The 19,423-nt window shown below is 39.5% G+C and overlaps 1 protein-coding gene across 1 annotated transcript in view; it reads left to right on the top strand.

Moving 5' to 3' along the window:
- The window catches only part of LOC128566487 (phosphatidylinositol 3,4,5-trisphosphate 3-phosphatase TPTE2-like), a 92,024-nt gene extending 73,764 nt beyond the window's left edge, over positions 1-18,260 (top strand). Inside the window, exons 13-19 of the mRNA XM_053563331.1 lie at positions 672-733; positions 2,110-2,190; positions 5,396-5,501; positions 10,655-10,737; positions 13,010-13,105; positions 15,209-15,279; positions 18,158-18,260. Coding sequence (XP_053419306.1) covers positions 672-733; positions 2,110-2,190; positions 5,396-5,501; positions 10,655-10,737; positions 13,010-13,105; positions 15,209-15,279; positions 18,158-18,260 — 602 coding nt within the window. The remainder of the gene's footprint in view (positions 1-671; positions 734-2,109; positions 2,191-5,395; positions 5,502-10,654; positions 10,738-13,009; positions 13,106-15,208; positions 15,280-18,157) is intronic.
- Positions 18,261-19,423: the final 1,163 nt, after the last annotated feature.

Raw genomic sequence — 19,423 nt, 5'->3', positions numbered from 1 at the left:
CACTACAATGGAAAAGAAAGAAAGAGAGAGAGTGCAAAGAAAGGAGCGAAAAGAAGAGAGAAATTCAATACATAAAGCACAATCCTGATAATTATAGACTCTGAGGAATAGATATATGAGAATTAATATATTGTTCTCTACTTTCATATGTTTGGAAACTTTTGTAACACAATTAAAAACTCAGAAGTGGGAGGAATGAGGGTTATTGAAAATCCGAGATGGTGTTTGGAGCTCCAATCCTGTGTTATCTTCCATAGGTACTACTTTTATTTCTATTATTTAGAAAAATAGGGTGTATAATTAGTGTTTAATAAGTAGTGATTTAGCTATACAGTCCTAGAACAAAGCTGATTGCGTTTTCCCATTATTGTAATCTTTAGCAATAGAGAATCAAGAGAAATGCAACAAAGTGAAACTCTGTCTCAAAAAAGAAAGAAAGAAAGATACACACATGCACACATATATCATGCCAATAGTTAAAACACCAGATTCCACAAATGACCACAAAGTAGTGAATCTTGGGCATTTCTGAATTGAAATATTTTGGACTAGTACTTTCAAGGTGAAAGAATATGGATCTAAAATGCACTCATTGAATATGTCTGAGTGTATTTTTATACCAAGTAGTATCATGAACAATGGTTCCTTGACCCAACTTCTTTGTTTTCTAGGAAGAACTGGAATTATGGCTTGTGCCTACCTCATTGCAAGAGGAATATGTGTAAATGAAGAGGTATGAAGGATGTTACTGCACTCTGTGCCTTATGCTGTTTGAATTTGTCAGTTCTGAAACATCACTGGTAGGATGTTAAGATGTTTTCTTTAAGTCACGGTGCTTAAGTGAAATAGTAGCTGGGAAAGCAGTTTTGGAAAAGTCTGCTTTTGATACTTCCCTGTTAGCATGCACTAGTTCTCAATAGTAACTCTCTTGCTTTGGGCCAGGACTAAGGTGTGATTGGTGAGGCAGAACATTAAAGGGAATGTCAAAATTCGTAACAATTAAGATAAATAATATTTTAGTGTAATATTGTAAATATAAAAATTAATGCCAAAAACCCCTCTTATGTCTACAGTGTTAACACTTTAAATAAGGACAGCTCTCAGTAGGGCAGGATTATGGTGAAATGAAGAAAGCCACGTTATGCAAGTAAAAAAAAAAAAAAAAACGCATCTTGGTAGTCAAGATGCTTCACTTGCCTCACCCTAGTCCTAGTCTGCTCTTACTGCCAGTAAATTGACTTTTTCTTCCTCCTGAGAATAACACCAAGATCATTAGAACAAAGTCTCTCCTGAATTAGCTTTGCATAGTCAACATACATGGGATCTGTGATCTTTGGAAATTTCTGAAAGGACAAGGTGGGCTATTTCTTCTTCTTAAATCAGGGTTTCAGTCCTCTTTCTGCCATTAGCTTGCTGAGAAGTTACCACTTCCAGGACACACCACTAGCAGCTCTGTTCAAGTTGCTTGACCTCAGTTATGGAGATGAGGAGAAGATTTGGTGTGATGCCCAGCACTCTAATTGCACCTCCTTCAGCTCTTCTAATCAGAGACACAGGGGCCTTTAAATTGGGTGTTTTTCAAACTATTGATCATGATCTATCAGAGAGTTGTAAAATTAACTCACTAGGTTGCAGCTACCATATTTTAAGTAAAATGGAATAGAGAAGAATATGAAATATTAAAAAGTACATGTGGATGTGTGTGTGTTCTAGGTTATTTATCTTTTAGAACTGCAGCTGAAAAAAAACACAAAGAGTTCCAAAGCCACTGATCCAGAACCCTAGCTCCCTCTAACGGCTGTGCCGTCTTCACGACAAGCTGCTTGGTTATCATTAGGTCTCAGTCTTCGTGTCCATAAGATGGAAAGATGGGAAGAAGGGTTGGAGCAGATGATCTCTAAAGTTTTTAGAGATCTCCAAGTACCATGTTTTATGCCTGTTTGAATGAGAGAATCCCTGGATGTAATTTTGCTTTGTTATTTTGGGCAGCCTCTGCCCAGAGACCACTATTTAAGGAAATCATGTGCCCTTAGAAACTTTAAGAATGCCTAATATAGAGGAAAAAAGAGTCACGATGAACCATGGTTGAATTGTCCCCTTTTATTACAGGACAGCCTTCGTTTTTTTCAAGAACGACGAACAAGTGCATCAAACACCAGTAAATCTGGGAGCTTCGAAACCCCTTCACAGGTAAGGTTTCTTTTTAAAAATGTAGGTTTTGTTAAGGGCATGGACTAAGAATTGCACCTGTTACTTGGTTTTGTTTTGGACTCTTCTCCTGTGGTGATCAGCAGTAGCTCTTAGGCCTCCATCTGTCCCGGGTGCCAAGACCTGCACCTCAGGTGCTGCCCAAGCCTTGCACTCTGGGTTCTCAGAGCGTCCCATTTATTATTTTTTACTGATGATTGTTTACAGAGTTCAGGAGTTGATTCCCTTCCCAAAGAAGGAAGGCCCAATACCTAAGGCTCCAGACCCCTCAGGATTATCTAAAGTCACCAGCCCTGGGTTTCTCTGTAAAGAGGAATTGCGGCTTTCACAAACCCTTCCAGGGCAAGTCATCCTTGGAGAGCATCACAAGGACTGTTTGGGGATGCTTCCCTTGTGTGTTTGTGTATGTGTTGGAGAGAGGTTGCATTTTTGAAAGAGAATGAAAAAGAGAAACAAGCACTTTTCAAAAACTCTATTATACCTTCTGAACATGTTTTTTAAAAATCTATTATACCAGATAATGTTGTACTTTATAAATACTTCATTTAATATTCATAACAGCTTTGTAAAATATATGCTGTTCCCCTAAGTTTTCTTATTGAAATATTTTATTGTGAAGTTTAAAAACATATGCAATGGTCAAGAGAATCATTAATAAACTCCTTGAAGTCATCACACCTCTTGAACAATCAGTCTGGCCTGCAACCAGCCACATTTCATCCATTCCTGTCCCACTCCACTCACACCCCCTAACCTTACCCTCCACGCTTTCATTCCTTAAACCTGGATTATTTTGAAATAATTTCCATCATCAGATCACTTTATCCCAAAAGTATTTTACTGTGACATTTAACATACATATAAATACTCTTAAAAAACCCCAAACTTTAATAAATAGTATACCTGAAAAATATTTTAGTAATAGCAAATTTCTGGTCCATGATTTTCTGACATGAAAATTTAACTTGTTATGTCTTGAAGTCTTTTGAAATGTAGTTTGTTTCAATCAGGATCAAAACAAGGTCCACATATTTCACCTGGTTGCTATGTCTTGTATCTCTTCTAGTTTATGGATTTCCTACCTCTGTTTCATTCCTTGTGATTTTTTTATTGAGGAAACCAGGACATTTATCCTATAGACTCTACCACATTGTAGACTTTGTCAAATCATTCTCGGGGTTATTTTATTTATTATCTCATTTAGATTCTCAGTAACTCTGTAAGTACTCCACTATGATTTACATTTACAAACTGGGAAACTGAGGTTCATAGAAATTAATTTCTTGAACTAAGCACTCAAATCCAAATCTGTCAGACTCTGAAGCCCTTGATTTCCCATGCTGTTCTCAGCTTCTCCTCTGTACTGCACCTGAAATCAAAATGAGAACTGGTTGGGAATTCTTAAGTAGATTTGGAAATAGCTGTGAATGAGTTTTTCTTGAAGTGAAGTGTTGGGAGATAAATAAGCCCCTTAGCCCTGTTAGAATAACACTGTAATTACTTGCCATAGACCTTTAAAAATAAGTCCACTTTTCTCCCCCACCCACGACAAAAGTAACACAAAGATAGCTGTAGACCCTAAGCTAAAAGTATCACATGAAGTTACAAAAGCATAGCTTGGATAGTGCCATTTCCATGCTCCAAATCCATAATGTCTCCCAACTACCAATGGCAACTAAATATCTCAACCTGGCTCTGAACATCTTCTACAGTGTGATGATTCCAACCTTTCTTCCACTTTGTGCATTGACGTTTCCCACACTCTGACATGTCTAGACTGTTTGCTGTTTACTAGCCTCTGGACACTTTGCACCCTGATGCCGTTGCTCACATGGGCCTTTCTCCTGGATTCTCTTTCCCTTCCCAGTCTGAAATAGTCTCTTGCTATTTTTTTTCTTTAGTTCCTATAGCCCTTCATGTTTCTTTTAGGGACTAAGTCACTTTACCCTCTTTTGTAGATATTTGCTGTGGTGACTTCTGTATCCCCTTTAAAATCCAGGCCCCATATCTATCCCCTTTTCCACTTGCATCCCAAAGTGCCTTGCCACTGTTCATAATATTGTTTGTAGTGAGTGCTTACTATCTGTCAATTGTATTAATTTTTGTTAAGAGCCCTTGTTGTCTTGAGCTATAAGAGAAAGCAGTGTGGGAGCTAAAGCAGCTGGAGGTCCTCGGGGCATCTGGTGGCCACCACGGGCGTGTTAGATGTAGCTCACCCAGCACTTCTCCCTTTCTCTGTTTTTATGCAGTTGTGCACACTTTCCATAACTTTAGGCCAGAACTGGAACACCATCGGCTGCAATTGAATCTCTTCTGACCCACTGAGTTAGTATTGCAAGGACTGCATTGCTGCAGGTTGGAGAGCTATGTTAGCAGGGCCCAGGACACAGTGCCCTCTGTGGCAGGGGGTGATTCTCAGCTGTCACCACATTCAGACCCTGCATTGTGTGTGTCCTACTGATTACTGTTTATCCATCTCTAAGTTAAGAACTTACATGAGTCTTCCTCTGGACTGGCCCTTGCTAGGGGAAACTATGGCAGTTAATTTTATTAACACTTCTCAGTGGGTAGGGAAGACTCTGAGAACTTCTGAGCCCAGTCAATTCAGTACCAGGACTCTTCAACTCCTTTAAGAAAGATTCAAAGGCAGCCATTGTCAACATTCAGCCACGGGAAAAAGCCAAGGCTAAAAGAACTCCAGGGCTTCCTTGTGAAAACAGAATTGAGGAAATGGCAAGTGAAGAAAGTCTAGCTAGCATGAACAAAAGGAGAATGACCTGAGAATGCTGAGTTTTCACATGTATCATTCTCCCAGGCCCAGAGAGCTACTCTCCACAGAACCACAGACCTTCTCTATCTTGACACAGCTAAGCTCCTACCCCATACGGGTAATGCTGTGGCTGAATTCTTGCTGACTCTGATCAGTTGCCCTTTCAGTCATGAGCAGCCTGTAAGCCAAACGTGGCTCCGTCATTGTTACTTCCGCACAGTACTGACCTTTTTGGGTTTTAGCCCCCAAGTTCCATCATCACTCATGAGGCAGCCTCCATAAAAATCCTGACTTCTATAATGGTACCCAGTAAATGTTTCCTTAACTACTTACTGCCTTTACAAAAAGAAAAAAGTTAGGAATGGTGACTTCAGACTTTTCATCTACACTGACACTGAGGCCTCTTTTTCTTTGCAGCGTAGATACATTGCATATTTTGCACAACTGAAAAATATTTACCAACTTAATCTGCCACCACAAAAAACGCTACGTATTAAAAAAATCATCATTTATTCCATTCATGGTAAGTGCTTTTATGCATAATTGAAGAATTGAGTGGGAGGGCCAATGTTTCCACTACCTGGAGGGTTTTGCTCATAGTTGTATATACAGATGATCCTCAGTCACAGGTGTTTTTTGGTATATCTTCACACGGCAATCCTTGCCCATATTGCTAACTCTTAGATGTCCTTTGTCTTCCTTTTTCCATCACCAAATTTGGGGGCTTGATTTCTGTTCTGTCTTCATTGCTCAGGCCAGGCTGGACCTTTCAGGGTGTAGCCTCTGATGGAGGAGAGGGGAAGGGCCTAGGTGCCCTTGAGACTCCTTGTTTCTCATAACCACCTCCAGGTCAGGGTTCCTCTTGGTGGAGGTGTCCCCTATCATTTTCTTACCCACTCCTTTCATCACCCTGGGCTTCCTCTTCCCTCTCTCCTCCATCTGTAACCCTCCCACACACCCCCACCACCAACTCCATCAAGATGTGTTGAATGCCCAAATAGCAAATTAACTTTATTCTATTTGTTGCCACATAAACCATTTTATTCTATTGTTTGCCTCATACAAATGCTTGCTTTGGGCCAGGGCCTGTGCTGGTCTTTCCCTGCAGAGAGGAGAACTAGGGACATAGATAAAAACCCATGGCAGCAAGCTGGGATCCACAGTGCTGGGATCAAGGAAAGCCTCCTAAGAGGCAGCACTTAGTTTCTCTGAGCCTGACTCTACACAAATGGAAAGACTCTACACCCCCTTCCGCGCTCACCAGGCCCAGCAAAAAGAGGGAGGAGGGGGCTCTATGGAGGTGTCTCTCAGCCTCCTAGTGGTTACCAAGTTTTACCAGTAGTAACATTTTCAGTAAACTTCTAAAGAGCTAACTATTCGCCTGCTTCCAGTCAGGAGGCAAGAAACTTAGTCAAGTTATTTAACCCTGGGCCTTGGGTGAGCAGAGAGAGGGACTGTCCCTCCAGCCCCACATCTACTTCCCCTTCACCTGCCTCACTGACCCTGCACATCCACTCTCTGGGGAGGTGAGAAAGCAGGGACGTCTCCGTCCGTGTGGAGAGGATGGGGCTTCGCCACTCTCAATGCCAGCAAGGGACTAAGGGGGCTATACTTTTGAACCCTTCAAAGCAAACTTCTTGGAACAGCCGGACTGTGGACAATGAAGAAGTACCAGGACACTGGAGTCCACCCAGACAGCCCAGTACTTTTAGCCTTCTATGAGGGCTAAAATGTGTAGTAAGATCCACACATATTTTCTTAACATTTTGTCCAACTATTCAGAAATAAAAGAAGTTTTTGTTTTTTGTTTTTTGAAGTTTTTGGCCAGGGCTGAGTTTGAACCTGCCACCTCCGGCATATGGGGCCGGCGCCCTACCCCTTTCAGCCACAGGTGCCACCCCTGAATAAAAGAAGCTTTTAAAAGATAAATTAAAACTTCTTTGTCAAAAAAACGCACTTGTTCATTAAAATGTAAAATGCTTTCAAAAATAATTAAATATGTTTATTTTCCCCACACAACTGCCATGACTTCTGGATGTAGTGAGGAATTTTATTGGATTCCACAAACAGATTGCATCGGTTTCTGACTTCTAAGATCAACTTCACCCAGTAGCATTGTTTCTGTGGGATATTTTGGTCTGGAACTCCCAAGCGGCATTGTGCAGGAAGACCCTTGAAAATCAGCCTGCTCTGGCAGGAGACTGCCTGGGTATATAAATGAGCAGCTATTCTTGAAAAGGTTTTGCAGACTGGAACGTCCTGTGCAAAGTCCATTAGGACAGCTTTATGGGAAATGGATGGATTCTGATGTATAGGGTCATAGTAGAGCCTAGTGGCTGACCTCACTGGGAATCCCAACTGTTGTTGGACCTCCCAAGGGTAGAGGTGCCGGACTTATGCAACAGGTGGTAGAAAGTGGGGACAGCAGAACTTGCACCCCTCCCCTTCCACACCCTTCTGCAGTGTGAGTGGCAACACAGTCTGCTGTTGGAGCAGCTTCTCCCATGAAGAAACTGTAACCCAACTATAAAGCCAACTTGGAGGCATGACATCCTGTATGTACCTGACTATATACTCTGCCTCTTTCCTCTTGGTTAATGATAGGAGTGACAGTATCTAAACAAACCTTTGTGAATATTAAACTATTCTATGCAGGCAAAAAGGCATTTAAACTAGAGAAGTTTTAATGCCTTTCTCTAATATGAACAATGAGAATAGAATTAGTGTTTCAAAATTTCAACCTTAAAAATGTGCTTAATGAGTTCTACAATTATATACGTTGTCTCAGTTTGATATTATATCCTAAGACTGTGATGTTTCTCTTAATGGTATTGTGAATTTTATTTAAATCCTGTAGAGACATTGTTCATTCAAAAACACTAAGGTGCAGACCTGAAGAACAGAGGAACTAACCCAAATTTACAAGTAGTCCAGATGAAATCCAGTAGAGGGTTGCACGGACTTGATTTCTCAGCCTCGGGCTAATGTAAAATAGAAGATTGTAATAGTCCAATCTGACATTCCTCAGGAAAACTTCCAGACAGAACATTGAGCTTGTGGCCTTAGCTGTTCAGTACTGTGCAGGTCTTGTCTTACAGAGACTTCATAAGGCATATACAGCAAGTTAAAATTCCTCGTGCACCCATACAGATAATCAGGCCAAACCTAATGAGACTAGTCTTACTTGGAAATAAAAATACTCTTCCTTTGACATTGTCATCACAACTCAGAGAGAACGTGAAGACCACCAGGCAAAAGTGTGAAGGACTCGGAAGTAGGTGGTATCTCGTTTAGTGCAGCCTTCCAGGTTGGTCCCCGGTTTCCACCTTTAATTGTCTTTGAGCTGTGTAATAATTCTGGAAGTTGTAGGAAATTGATATATGATAGTCCTTCCACATCTGATGTTTTGCTTTCTGGGGCTTCAGTTACTCATGGTCAAGTACAATCCCAAAATAGATGAGTACACACAACACTAAGATATTTTTTGAGAGAGATCACATTCATATAACTTTTATATCATTATAATTTTGCTTTTCTATTGAATATTGTTCCTAATTTCTAAATGTACCTTATTTATACATTAAGCTTTATCATGGACATGTCTACATAAGAAAAAATATAGCATACAGAGGATTCAATACTGTCTATGGTTTTAGGTATTCACAGGGGATCATAAAATGTATTCCCTGTAGATAAAGGAGGCTTCCATAATTTTCATTAGTAGAAATACCAATTATATATGTCCAGTGGAATACAATTGATTATAGACCCATTTTTAGCACATGCTTTAAAAATGCAAGCTACAAGGCAATGCTATGGCATGCAACTATGTCTATAAAACAAAAGGGGAATTATATGTATTTATTGTGTTTTTACAGATGTAAACCTCTTGGAGGATATATATACATATTTGATTACACACATAAATACAAAGAGAAAATCGGCTATATATTCAGAGCTGAGGAACTAAACAGGTGGAAAGCTAGGGAGATGGAGCCTTTTTGCTTCATGGTTTTTAGTTTTTTAGTTTTAAATCATGTAAATATATTTAAATGATTTTAAAATGCTGACATGTGTAGAAATTTAAGCTTATAAATCAAAGCTCTTTTCCTGTCATGTGGTAAGTGTTCAGGTAGGTGAGATCTGCATCTCACTGCTCTCATGTAGAGCTCGGCAGTAAATAGCTGTGCACCTGGAGTGGGACAGAGGGAACTGAGGAGGCAGGAGACTGTGATTCCCAATAGTGAATTAATAACATAGCATTAGAGAAAACAAAATGAAATAAAAAGAAAATGAGCAGGACATGAGACTCACAACCAAGATTGATCAATATACTATGTTATTAGAATATTTTTTAAAAGCCTTAGTTTTGTGAATTAAGTGAAATGTACAGAGTTGAAAGGAAAGCAATAAAAATTCATTGGAGGCTTGAGAGATCAGTTCATCGAGGAAATGCTAAAGGATCATTTGAATTGAAAAAAAGGACAACAGACCATTTTTCTGGAAATACAGACTGACCACCACAAAAATACTTGGAGATAACAATTCCATATTTGGGTAGAGATTGCATTAGGATCCAAACATAAAGTAGGGCAAGAAGAATTTAGACCACTGCATTTATTATTAAGAATCATCATGGTTAGGCCAGATGTAGTGGCTCGCTCCTATAATCCTAACTGTCTCGGAGGCTGAGGTGGGAGGATCACTGTTGGGCCCTGCCATATGCCTGAGGCCTAGTGCAACTTCCTGATCTTGTCTAGAAGTAGATCCATCCAGCTACTTCCGCATAGCAATGACTCAGCAAGGCCCAGCCTGAAACTGCCTCTACCTAGATACAGCCAACGTGGCATCATGCCATTGGTCCAACCCTGTTACCACCCATCACACAACCTCAGTCCCCGCCTCCTTTCCCCGCCCCTTCCACATGCCCTATATAAGCAGCTGCTTGTCGCAATAAAGTTGAGTTCCTGTTTCGACAGAGTCCCGGCTCTGTGTGTTCCTGTTCCGGCCGTCCTGGCTCACCATCCCGCTCAGCCCCGGGGACTAGATTGGGCTGGCCCCGATCTTCCCTCAACTGCGACTGCCGGAGGATCCGGCAGATCACTTGAACTCAAGAGTTGGAGACCAGCCGCATCAAGAGTAAGACCACATCTTGACAAGAACAAAAAATAGGACAACAAATAAGCCGGGTTTGGTGGTACACACCCGTAGTCCCCGCTACTCAGGAAGCTGAGCCAAGAGATTTGCGTGGACCCTGGAGTTTCAGGTCTTGAAGAGCTAAGATGATGCTACTGCACTCTAGCCTGGGTGACAGAAAGAGATTCTGACTCAAAAACAAAGAAACAAAAAAAAATGAAGAATCATCATGACTAAAAATCTTAAGAAAGTAGCATATTAGCAAGAAAGATTGCAAGTCACCTTCTCTCTATTTTTTTTTTCTAGAAGGGTGAAGGGATGCCATTTTTTTTCTTCTCTCTCTAGTCTTATCAATTCACCTTTAGGAGACAGGATTGATTTTTGAAGTCTGTGTCTTAAAGAGAAAAATCTACAGAAGATCAAATGATTAAATATTAACATACTAATAGCTGTGATAATGTTTCTCTCTTTATTTCATAATGTTAGTTGTTGAGATGTTTTGATCTTTTCTCTAACCAGCCTAACTGTGAATTCATTTAGGTGTTGGACAAGGCAATGGCAATGATTTAAAATTGCAAATACTAATGCAGAGGAAGATCGTCTTAGCATCAAAAAACTATAAGGTAAGAGAAAACATGAGCTAAAAATTCTGGTGTTTGTTTTAAAGCTCTTTGCCAAATCAGTATTTTGACCTCCACACCCCATTACTCATCATAATGAGATGCCCTGTTGCTTCCTGGTTACCATCAACTTAGTGTCACTGGGGTTTGTATGCAAACCAGAGATATATCAACCTCATTGCTCAAAACAGTTTTGTCGGTATTTTCCAAAAGTATGTTTCAGGTCAGACTTTCGCTTTGCCTTTTACTTTCTTACAAATGCTGAGCGTGTTCCCAGGAGTCCATCAAGGTTTTAAATTCACACGTCTGGCCACTTATAGGCATATTCTCTTCTGGGTCATTTTATATTTTTTTATATATAGCACGCACTCTAAAATTCCACTGTGCGTGACCACCACTTAGGAGCTTGTAAAGATGCACATCCCTAGGTCGTACCACCAAAGTGTGATTCAGAAAACTAGAATGGGGCCCCGCGACCTGTAGACTTAGAAATGTCCCAGGTGATTCTGACTCAGGTTCTCTGGGACGGCACTATGAGAAACAATGCGGGGTGGGGTGGGGGGTGCGGGGGAGGGTCTCTTTATTCAAAGCAATGTTTTGCTAAAATGAACAAATGCCTAAAACTACAGATGTTTTCTGAAACAAAAAGAAAGCTTCCTTCTTAGGTCTAAGAAGCACAGACATTTATAATTTCTTTCTAGGCTTTTTGCCTCAAATTCTCCCCTGACCAACCCTATTCTCTCCCCTTCCTTTCTTGGCCTCTGCATATTGAAAGCATTCACCCAGGCCAGATCCTGCGTTTTCTTTTCTTATTGTAGCAAACACTCCATTCTTGCCTATTCTCACCCATCTCACTCGTCTAAATTATTTGCTCTCTCATTTTCTGAGCAGACATTTATGAATACCCACTGAGTTGTAGATGCAGGAGCTACATGGACAGTGTCCATTCCAACAATTTAGACACATTACATGATCCAAATGTATCAAATGAGCCTTTCCTCTGATTCTGTAAATGGCACCAGCATTCCTTCAATGGGGTCTTAAAATTTTTTGGTACCTTTGATTCTCTCTTTGGCCCCTAATATGTAGTTAGTCACCAATTCTTGTTGAATATATTTTTGAAATTTTTCTTCACTCTCCCTACCTTTCTGTTCCCACTGCCACTACCTAGCCCAAGACCTCATTTTCTCAGGCCTAGTTTTCTTTGAAACATGCATCCTGAAATGTTGCTTACATTGTGAAAAGCTGTAGGTAGAGCAAAAGACACACTGTGTGCTGTGGTCAAAGAACCAGCACATCTCAAGAGTTATGAGAATAAATTAGATAATATGTATGAATTTGCTTTATGAACTATCAATCCATAAATAAACATTGTATGTGATAAACATCAGGCCACTTTGTCACATAAGAAATGCCCCAGTATGTTCTTCACCAACTTCACTCTTACTTCCCTGGCTTTCGAGCTCTCCAGATATAATAGCCCTATGATTCTTCTGATTATTTTCATCAGTAACTTGACCTGCAGACTCCATTCCAAATGGACTGGCTCATCCTGAGTGTTGGAACGCTCTTTAATTTTCTTTGGGCTTCTTTGTTTGTTTGTTTTGGTCTTTTCCTCTCTTTTAACTAGAGTCTATTTTCAGGGCTCCTCTTTCATGCCCAACTCAACTTCTATCTCCCTGATGAAGCTTTCAGATTGAACACTTCCTATTAATCACACACACACACACACACACACACCACTACATAACAGCACACCCAGTCTTGAACATATAACTTGCCAATTGTACGCCACTCTACTATTGTTCCTTATGTGCACAGCTCCCTGAAGGGACCAACTAACTAAGTCTGCACCTTCTTATATGTTTTTCACAGGGCCTAGCATGGACCTTCCTCACTGTAGGTGCCATTATTATTTAATCAATATTTTCCCAAATTAGGCCTCAACATACAAAAAGTAGGTGACATTTATAATAACAGCACTAAGCCATAATATTTAATTGGCTAAACTCTAGTAGAATATTAAATACTTAACTTTTCAAAAGATTCTTCAGATTATTTTCATCAGTAACCATTAAACATGTTGGCCTTTACAAATTATGAACAATAGTATTTCAACTTTATAGAAAAGATTATTAATAATTATTTATACATGTAGTAAATGGGCTGTGAGATCAAAAGTACTTGATAAGTATAGGTAAATGATAAGTGAAAATGGACTTCACTGATACCATCAGTAGGTTTATACTTCTGAATTCTATGGTTTTATTCACAGATACTTTATGACATGGAATCCAACAGAGTAGTAATACATTTATTCCACTGTCCACCTCTCTCTGATGATGTTAAAGTTCAGTTTTTCTCCTCTTCTGTGAGTAATCAAGAAACAGCCTTTGCCTTTGTTGTTGTCTGATGTTTTGACTGATTTGGGTTTGGGATTTCCTTTGCTACAGTTTCCAAAAAGGGAAATAACAGATGTCAACCCCTTGCCAGGGAGGGGTAGTAAAAAAACAAATTAGATCCAGAACAAAATTTTTATAAAGAAGAATGTATTTAATTAGAAAAATCAATTTATGTGTGTTAATATCCAAAAAGAAAAAATACAAAATTCATCTTTATAACAACTTGCTACCCATAATTTATAAACTACTTTAAAGTAAGAGAGATTTGACTATCCTCTTAGTTGATATGACAGTGTTGTAAGTAGTATTAATTAATGCCATTTTTACTCTATGAAAAATGAGAATGTCTTTGATTGTCATTACTCTGAATATAATTGTATAATATATACTCACCAGTCATAAAATTTATACCTGAACATTCTTCTGTATATAACAGATTTCTAAGCCTTAAGAGTTTAATTTCTTTGCTATCTGTATTAAAATGTCAGCCAGAACTGCCAACAGGTAACTATGTTGATCAATTTAAAATGGATTTCCTATGCCTTCCTTCATCCTCTGCATGGTGGCTGCTGAAGGATAATCTATCATGTATGAAGTGGTCAGCATAGTGAAGCAAGTGACCTGGATGGTTCCCACATCACACGTTTCCCTTGAAGATTGCAGTCACTGAATTCTTGCTTGAACAGTGGCCTCTTAGCAAAAGCAATGGCGTAAAGGTCACTGGCCCCGAGGACCTTGGTCATATTCAGGCTTTGTGATTATCAAGGGCTGTGAGGTGAAAGCACTTTAAAATTTTTTTAGGTGTTTCTGTCATCACCAATAATGTTGGTTAATTATTAGGTGTAACGGCTCCTTGTAGAAATAGATGATAAGTATTGTGTGTTCTTCTAATTTGGTCATGAGGTCTCTCTCTGGACAATGACTCTACGATCTTGCCCTGTTCAATGTGGCTCCTGGTCAGGTAGTCGTGGGTGTTCACAGTGTGCTTTTCATGGGATACATTTTATCCTGGCGGGAGGTTCACTGCCTAAGTGTCTGGCCCTTAACCACGTGTCCCTCTCACAGAAATTTGTTTATGAAAGCCACCCTGCGGCTCTCGGTCTGGCTCATGTTCAGTTTAGTCCTACCAAGACAGCCACTGACTAGGAGGAGAGTTGGGTGTAGTTGTGTGGGTCAGATGAAACAGCAGGCAGCACAACAAAAGACGTGAACTAACAGAAGCGGTTTTTATTACTTACAGACCCCAGAGAGAAGAAGGCTGCACACCTTCCAGGGCCAACTAGCAGGGTGGAGCCATCCGGGACAGCTGAGCTTGGCTAGTGCACAGGGGGCAATGGAGAGAGAGGGACCTGAGTGGTGAAGCCTTTATTGGGGTCTAAGATGTTACCTGAGCGGGTTTCCTGTGTGGAAGGGTCTAATTGGTGGGTTTAAGGCAGGCAGGCCCAATTACGTGGAGTCACACTGTGACTGAGAGGGGCTCACTGTGACACATCCACATAGCCCATGTGGAGTCTTGGGGGTCTGTGGTGTAGGGCAAGTAGGTTGTACTAGTTCTCCCACAGGGAGGTGATCACCAGGACGTGGATGTATAAGGCAAATATCTTGATAAATCCCATTGAGGAAATGGGATAAGGTAGAGATCAAGGGCAACTGACCCTGGCTTCTACTATGAGAAACTTGGATAGATTTAAAATAGATGCTGAGGCAACAAAAATCAGAAGAATTTGAAACAATTATGTTGTGGCATATAGAGAGAGACATATTGTAGATTCTGTTTAGCACTATCTGAACCAGATTAAAAGATGAATGTCTAGATGTATAAATATCTATCATAGAAAACTACATTTCCTTGAAAATGTTGATAAAAAAAGAGAAATCAACCGCTTGTCTTAAAGCTATATTTGTGACTTGATTGTATTGTTATAAGCTGCAGAGTGTTCCATATATAATTGCTATAATTGTTTGACAAATTTATGAAGGAATAAAGAATGTAATTTTAATCCTTTTAGAATGGTTAGTTCTCAGTATTGATGTTCTTATGAAAATAACCTTTCTTAATCACATCTTTCTAGAATCTTCCTAAATGCTACGACAATTGTGCATTCTTCTTTTGGTTCCACACATCTTTCATAAAAAAGAACAGGTATGGATATAATATAATTCAGTAGACACAATCTCATCTTGAATATCTGTGTATAAGGCATAAGGGCATGTCTTTGGCTGGTGGTCATAAGCTCAATTCATAGAAAAGGTAAAATCCTTGAGTTCCCACTCTCCATTGCCTTACTCCTCTTACTCCAGTTATTTTAAAATACAATTGTTCTGACTGAGGCAAGAGAATCGCTTAAGCCCAAGAGTTGGAGGTTGCTGTGAGCCGTGTGAAGTCATGGCACTCTACCGAAGGCGGTAAAGTGAGACTCTGTCTCTACAAAAAAAAAATATATATATACAATTGTTCTGAAACCAAGATAGGCTGCATTGTCCTCAGGGTCCATAGCATAGTATTATAATCAGGCTGGGCATGGTGGCTCATGCCTATAATCCCAGCTCTCTGTGGAGCCAAGGCAGGAGGATCACTGGAGCTCAGGAGTTCCACACCAGCCTGAGCAAGAGCAAGAGCCGGTAAAGTGAAAACAGAAAAATTAGTCAGGAGGGGCAGTGCTTGCCTGTAGTTTCAGCTACTGGGAAGGGAGAGGTAAGAGGATCGTTTGAGCCCAGAGTTTGTGGTTATTTGAGCTTTAGCCTGAGCAAGAGAGTGAGAGACTGTCCTAAAAAAATAAATAAAATAAAAATATATATATGTAAAAAACATATATGTTTATATATGTTAATAAATATATGTAATATATAACATATGTTTATATGTGTGTTAATAAATATATATAATATTAAACATATGTTTATGTATGTTAATAAATATATATACACGCATACATACATATGCACACACACACATATATATAATAATCAGATCTCAAGTGTGATAAATTCTTCCCATGAAAGTTTAATATGAGTCTGCTTAGTACCTTGAATGTGGCAGGCCCCCAGTAGGTGTTGAGTTACTGATGACTGACCACCACCAAACTCTATGCTGAAGTAAAGCAGGATCTAGGGAGACTTCAGCTTCCTTAAAAGCTCATCTGAGGCAGAAGTTACAAGACACAATAGGCATTTAGGATGACAGCTGAAAAAATCATTAAGTGATGGTCTCCCACTTAAACATGATTTTCTAATAATTACATTATGAAACCTTTATTTTTTTTTTAAGTACTCACTAGGAGCAGTGGCTCCTGCCTATATTCTTAGCACTTTTGGAGGCTGAAGTAAGAGGACTGCTTGAGGCTAGGAGTTCGAGATGACAATATAGTAAGACCCTATTTGTACAAAATGTAGAAAACTTGGCTAAGCATGATGGTGTGTGCCTGTAGTCCCAACTACTTAGGAGGCTGAGGTGGGAAGATTGCCTGAGCCCAGCTGTTGGAGGTTGCATGACTGTGCCAGTGGTCTGGGTAGAAGCGCAACACCCTCTCTCTAAAACGAACAAACAAAAACTAATTATTAATTGTATTTGAAGAGTTTTATTCCAGAGGACCTTCTGCCACATTTGGAAACTCATTCCTAAGTCTGCAAGTTCTCTACTTTAAAGAGCATTCGTACTGTGATGGTGAAAATTGAGATTTTTGGCATCACCACACAATCTGATGCAAAAGGAAAAAAATTAAAGTTTAAAAATTATTTACTTGAAGAAGTGGCTGTGATTGTATGTGGCATGAATTAATGGTTGTTGTTACATCCAAACCTGGTTTTTTTCTTCAAGTCTGATTTTGATTTAATAACCTCCTGCATCAATTGAGGCAACAGTAAATTACATCTGGGCTCCCTACATGAAAATCACATACACTTAATGGACTTTTATAGAGTAACTTTTGTATTTCATGACAAATTTTGACTAATTTTGTTCCTGGATGCATGTAACAATAAACTTTGACTTATAACATGAGCAAAGCTCAGCAAATCCAGAGTGAGAGTAGATTTGTTGCTGCACTTTAAAAGTGGTCCTTACTAAAGTATACTTTTTTTTTTTCCTTTAAAATTCTATGGTCATGATTATGGATGTAGAGGCTCACCCCTTTAATCCCACAACTTTGGGAGGCTGAGGCAGAAAGATCACTTGATCCAAGGAATTTGAGGATGCAGTGAGCTATGATGAGGTCACTGTGCTCTAGCCTGGGCAAGAGTGAGATTCTGTCTCAAAGCAAACAAAAAAATAAAACACCATGTCCCTGGCTCAGCGCCTGCAGCATGGTAGTTATAGCACCAGCCGGTGCCACATACACTGAGGGTGGCAGATTCGAACCCAGCCTGGGTCAGCTAAACAACTGCAACCAAAAAATAGTTGGGCGTTGTGGCAGCACCTATAGTCCCAGCTACCTGGGAGGCTGAGACAAGAGAATCGCTTAAGCCCAAGAGTTGGGGGTTGCTGTGAGCTGTGACGCCATGGTGTTTAACCAGGGTGACATAGTGAGATTCTATCTCAAAAAGAAAAAAACATGTTCCTATTGGGGAAGCAACAAGTTAGATCATTTTTATATGAGTTTCTAAATTTATATTCTACTTGGTAAAACTGTATTTGTTAGTCATGAGATTGTTGTTTAACCAAAACTGCCAACTTCCATCATTTAAAAGTGATACAGTATTTTATTCCTGGGTTTTAATACACATCTACTTTCTGAATGACTTCTGTCACATATAGAAATTTAGATATTTTATTAAACCAAAATGTCCTTAATTTCATAAAAGACAATGTTAAAAGAATCCATAACATGTGTTACTGACCATAAGATACTGTGCATCTCACCAGAAAGGTGGAAGGCGCCAACTGGGACACCAAAAAAAAGGGGCTGCGGCTCTCTGGTCATGGCGAACAAGTCCTTTTTTTAAAGCTGTAACAAGGGTGTCCCACTGCATGGCTTTTCAGTTAGCCTAAAATAGAATGTGTAATTTCTTTTTTCTATCCATAGGCTTTATCTACCAAGAGAGCAACTGGATAACCCACACAAACCAAGAACATGGAGTGTTTACCAGCCGAACTTTGCGGTTGAAGTATATTTTGAGGACGTCTGATGCAAAGTTATATTCTATGGATTATATTTTAGTTAAATATTCTAAACAAATTTCTATAAATTCTTAGGCCAATTTTTCCTGATGTTTACAATAGAATATATACATTAAATAATTTCTCTTCCCTTCTAGAAATTGTTATACTGGTCTTTTCATAAATCTTTTTGTTTATAATTATGTTTACTTCGATCAGTGGTTTGGGAAAGAATTCTTAATAATTTTACATGTAGGAAGGTTACAAAGATAGAAAAAAAATCACTGAGTTCATATTTTCACACCATTGCAAGATTAATGTGATTATGTTCAGAGAATTCTAAGGGAGTGAGGTTGCATGTTTATTAATGGTTATGCGAAAGAGGGGCTACAAAAATGCAAAGCTACAACAGTGACATTAGAAATCACTGAAATATGAACATTCAAGCAAGGGATAGGCATTTCCATTGCTTTCCAAGCCTCAGAGGCAGTAGTACTTTTGCTGCTAGGCTGCCAGATATAATGGGTGCATCTGTGCTGGAGCCAGGCCTTGCTGTGCCATCCTCTCTCTGTCTTCTGTTGCCTAAGGTAGATTACTCTTGGAAAGTAAGATAGCCTGTGTGTCTCAGTTTTCTCATGGGTAAGGTGGGGATTATGACGTTGTGACTGAAGTAGGTTAAGGCACATAAAAGTGTGGAACAGCATAGGACACACAGTAAGCATTCACTGGGCGTTGGCTGTTGCTATTTTGATGATAGTTATGTTGCTAGAATTAGACTGGAGAAAAAAATATATAATAGCAACTAATTGTCTCCATCCACCAGGTAAGTGCCTGATATAATAAGAAAAGTTCTAGATGAAGAACAAGGACATCTGGGATCCAGTCCACATTTGACTTTTATTAGACTTGTGACCTTACTGTGTATCCTGAAATTTGGTTTCCTGTCACTAAAACAAGGGGCTGTACAGGAAGCTCCCTGCCCCCATTCACTTTTCAGTCTATGGTCTTGCCCGAGTGGCTCACAAATCCCTAATAGCCTAGTTTTTGTTTTGTTTTGTTTTAATGCAATACTATAGTATTACATTACCTAGTTTTTGTTTTGTTTTGTTTTTTTGATGCTTTATAGGAAACTATTTTTTGAAAAAGCCATTTTCCTACCCCAAGACACACTGGATGTGTTTTCCCTGATTCT

Source organism: Nycticebus coucang, chromosome 15, assembly GCF_027406575.1.
Source record: "Nycticebus coucang isolate mNycCou1 chromosome 15, mNycCou1.pri, whole genome shotgun sequence".
NCBI lineage: Eukaryota > Metazoa > Chordata > Mammalia > Primates > Lorisidae > Nycticebus > Nycticebus coucang.
Note: the sequence above shows the minus strand (reverse complement) of the source record. Positions and strands in the feature narration are given on the sequence as shown.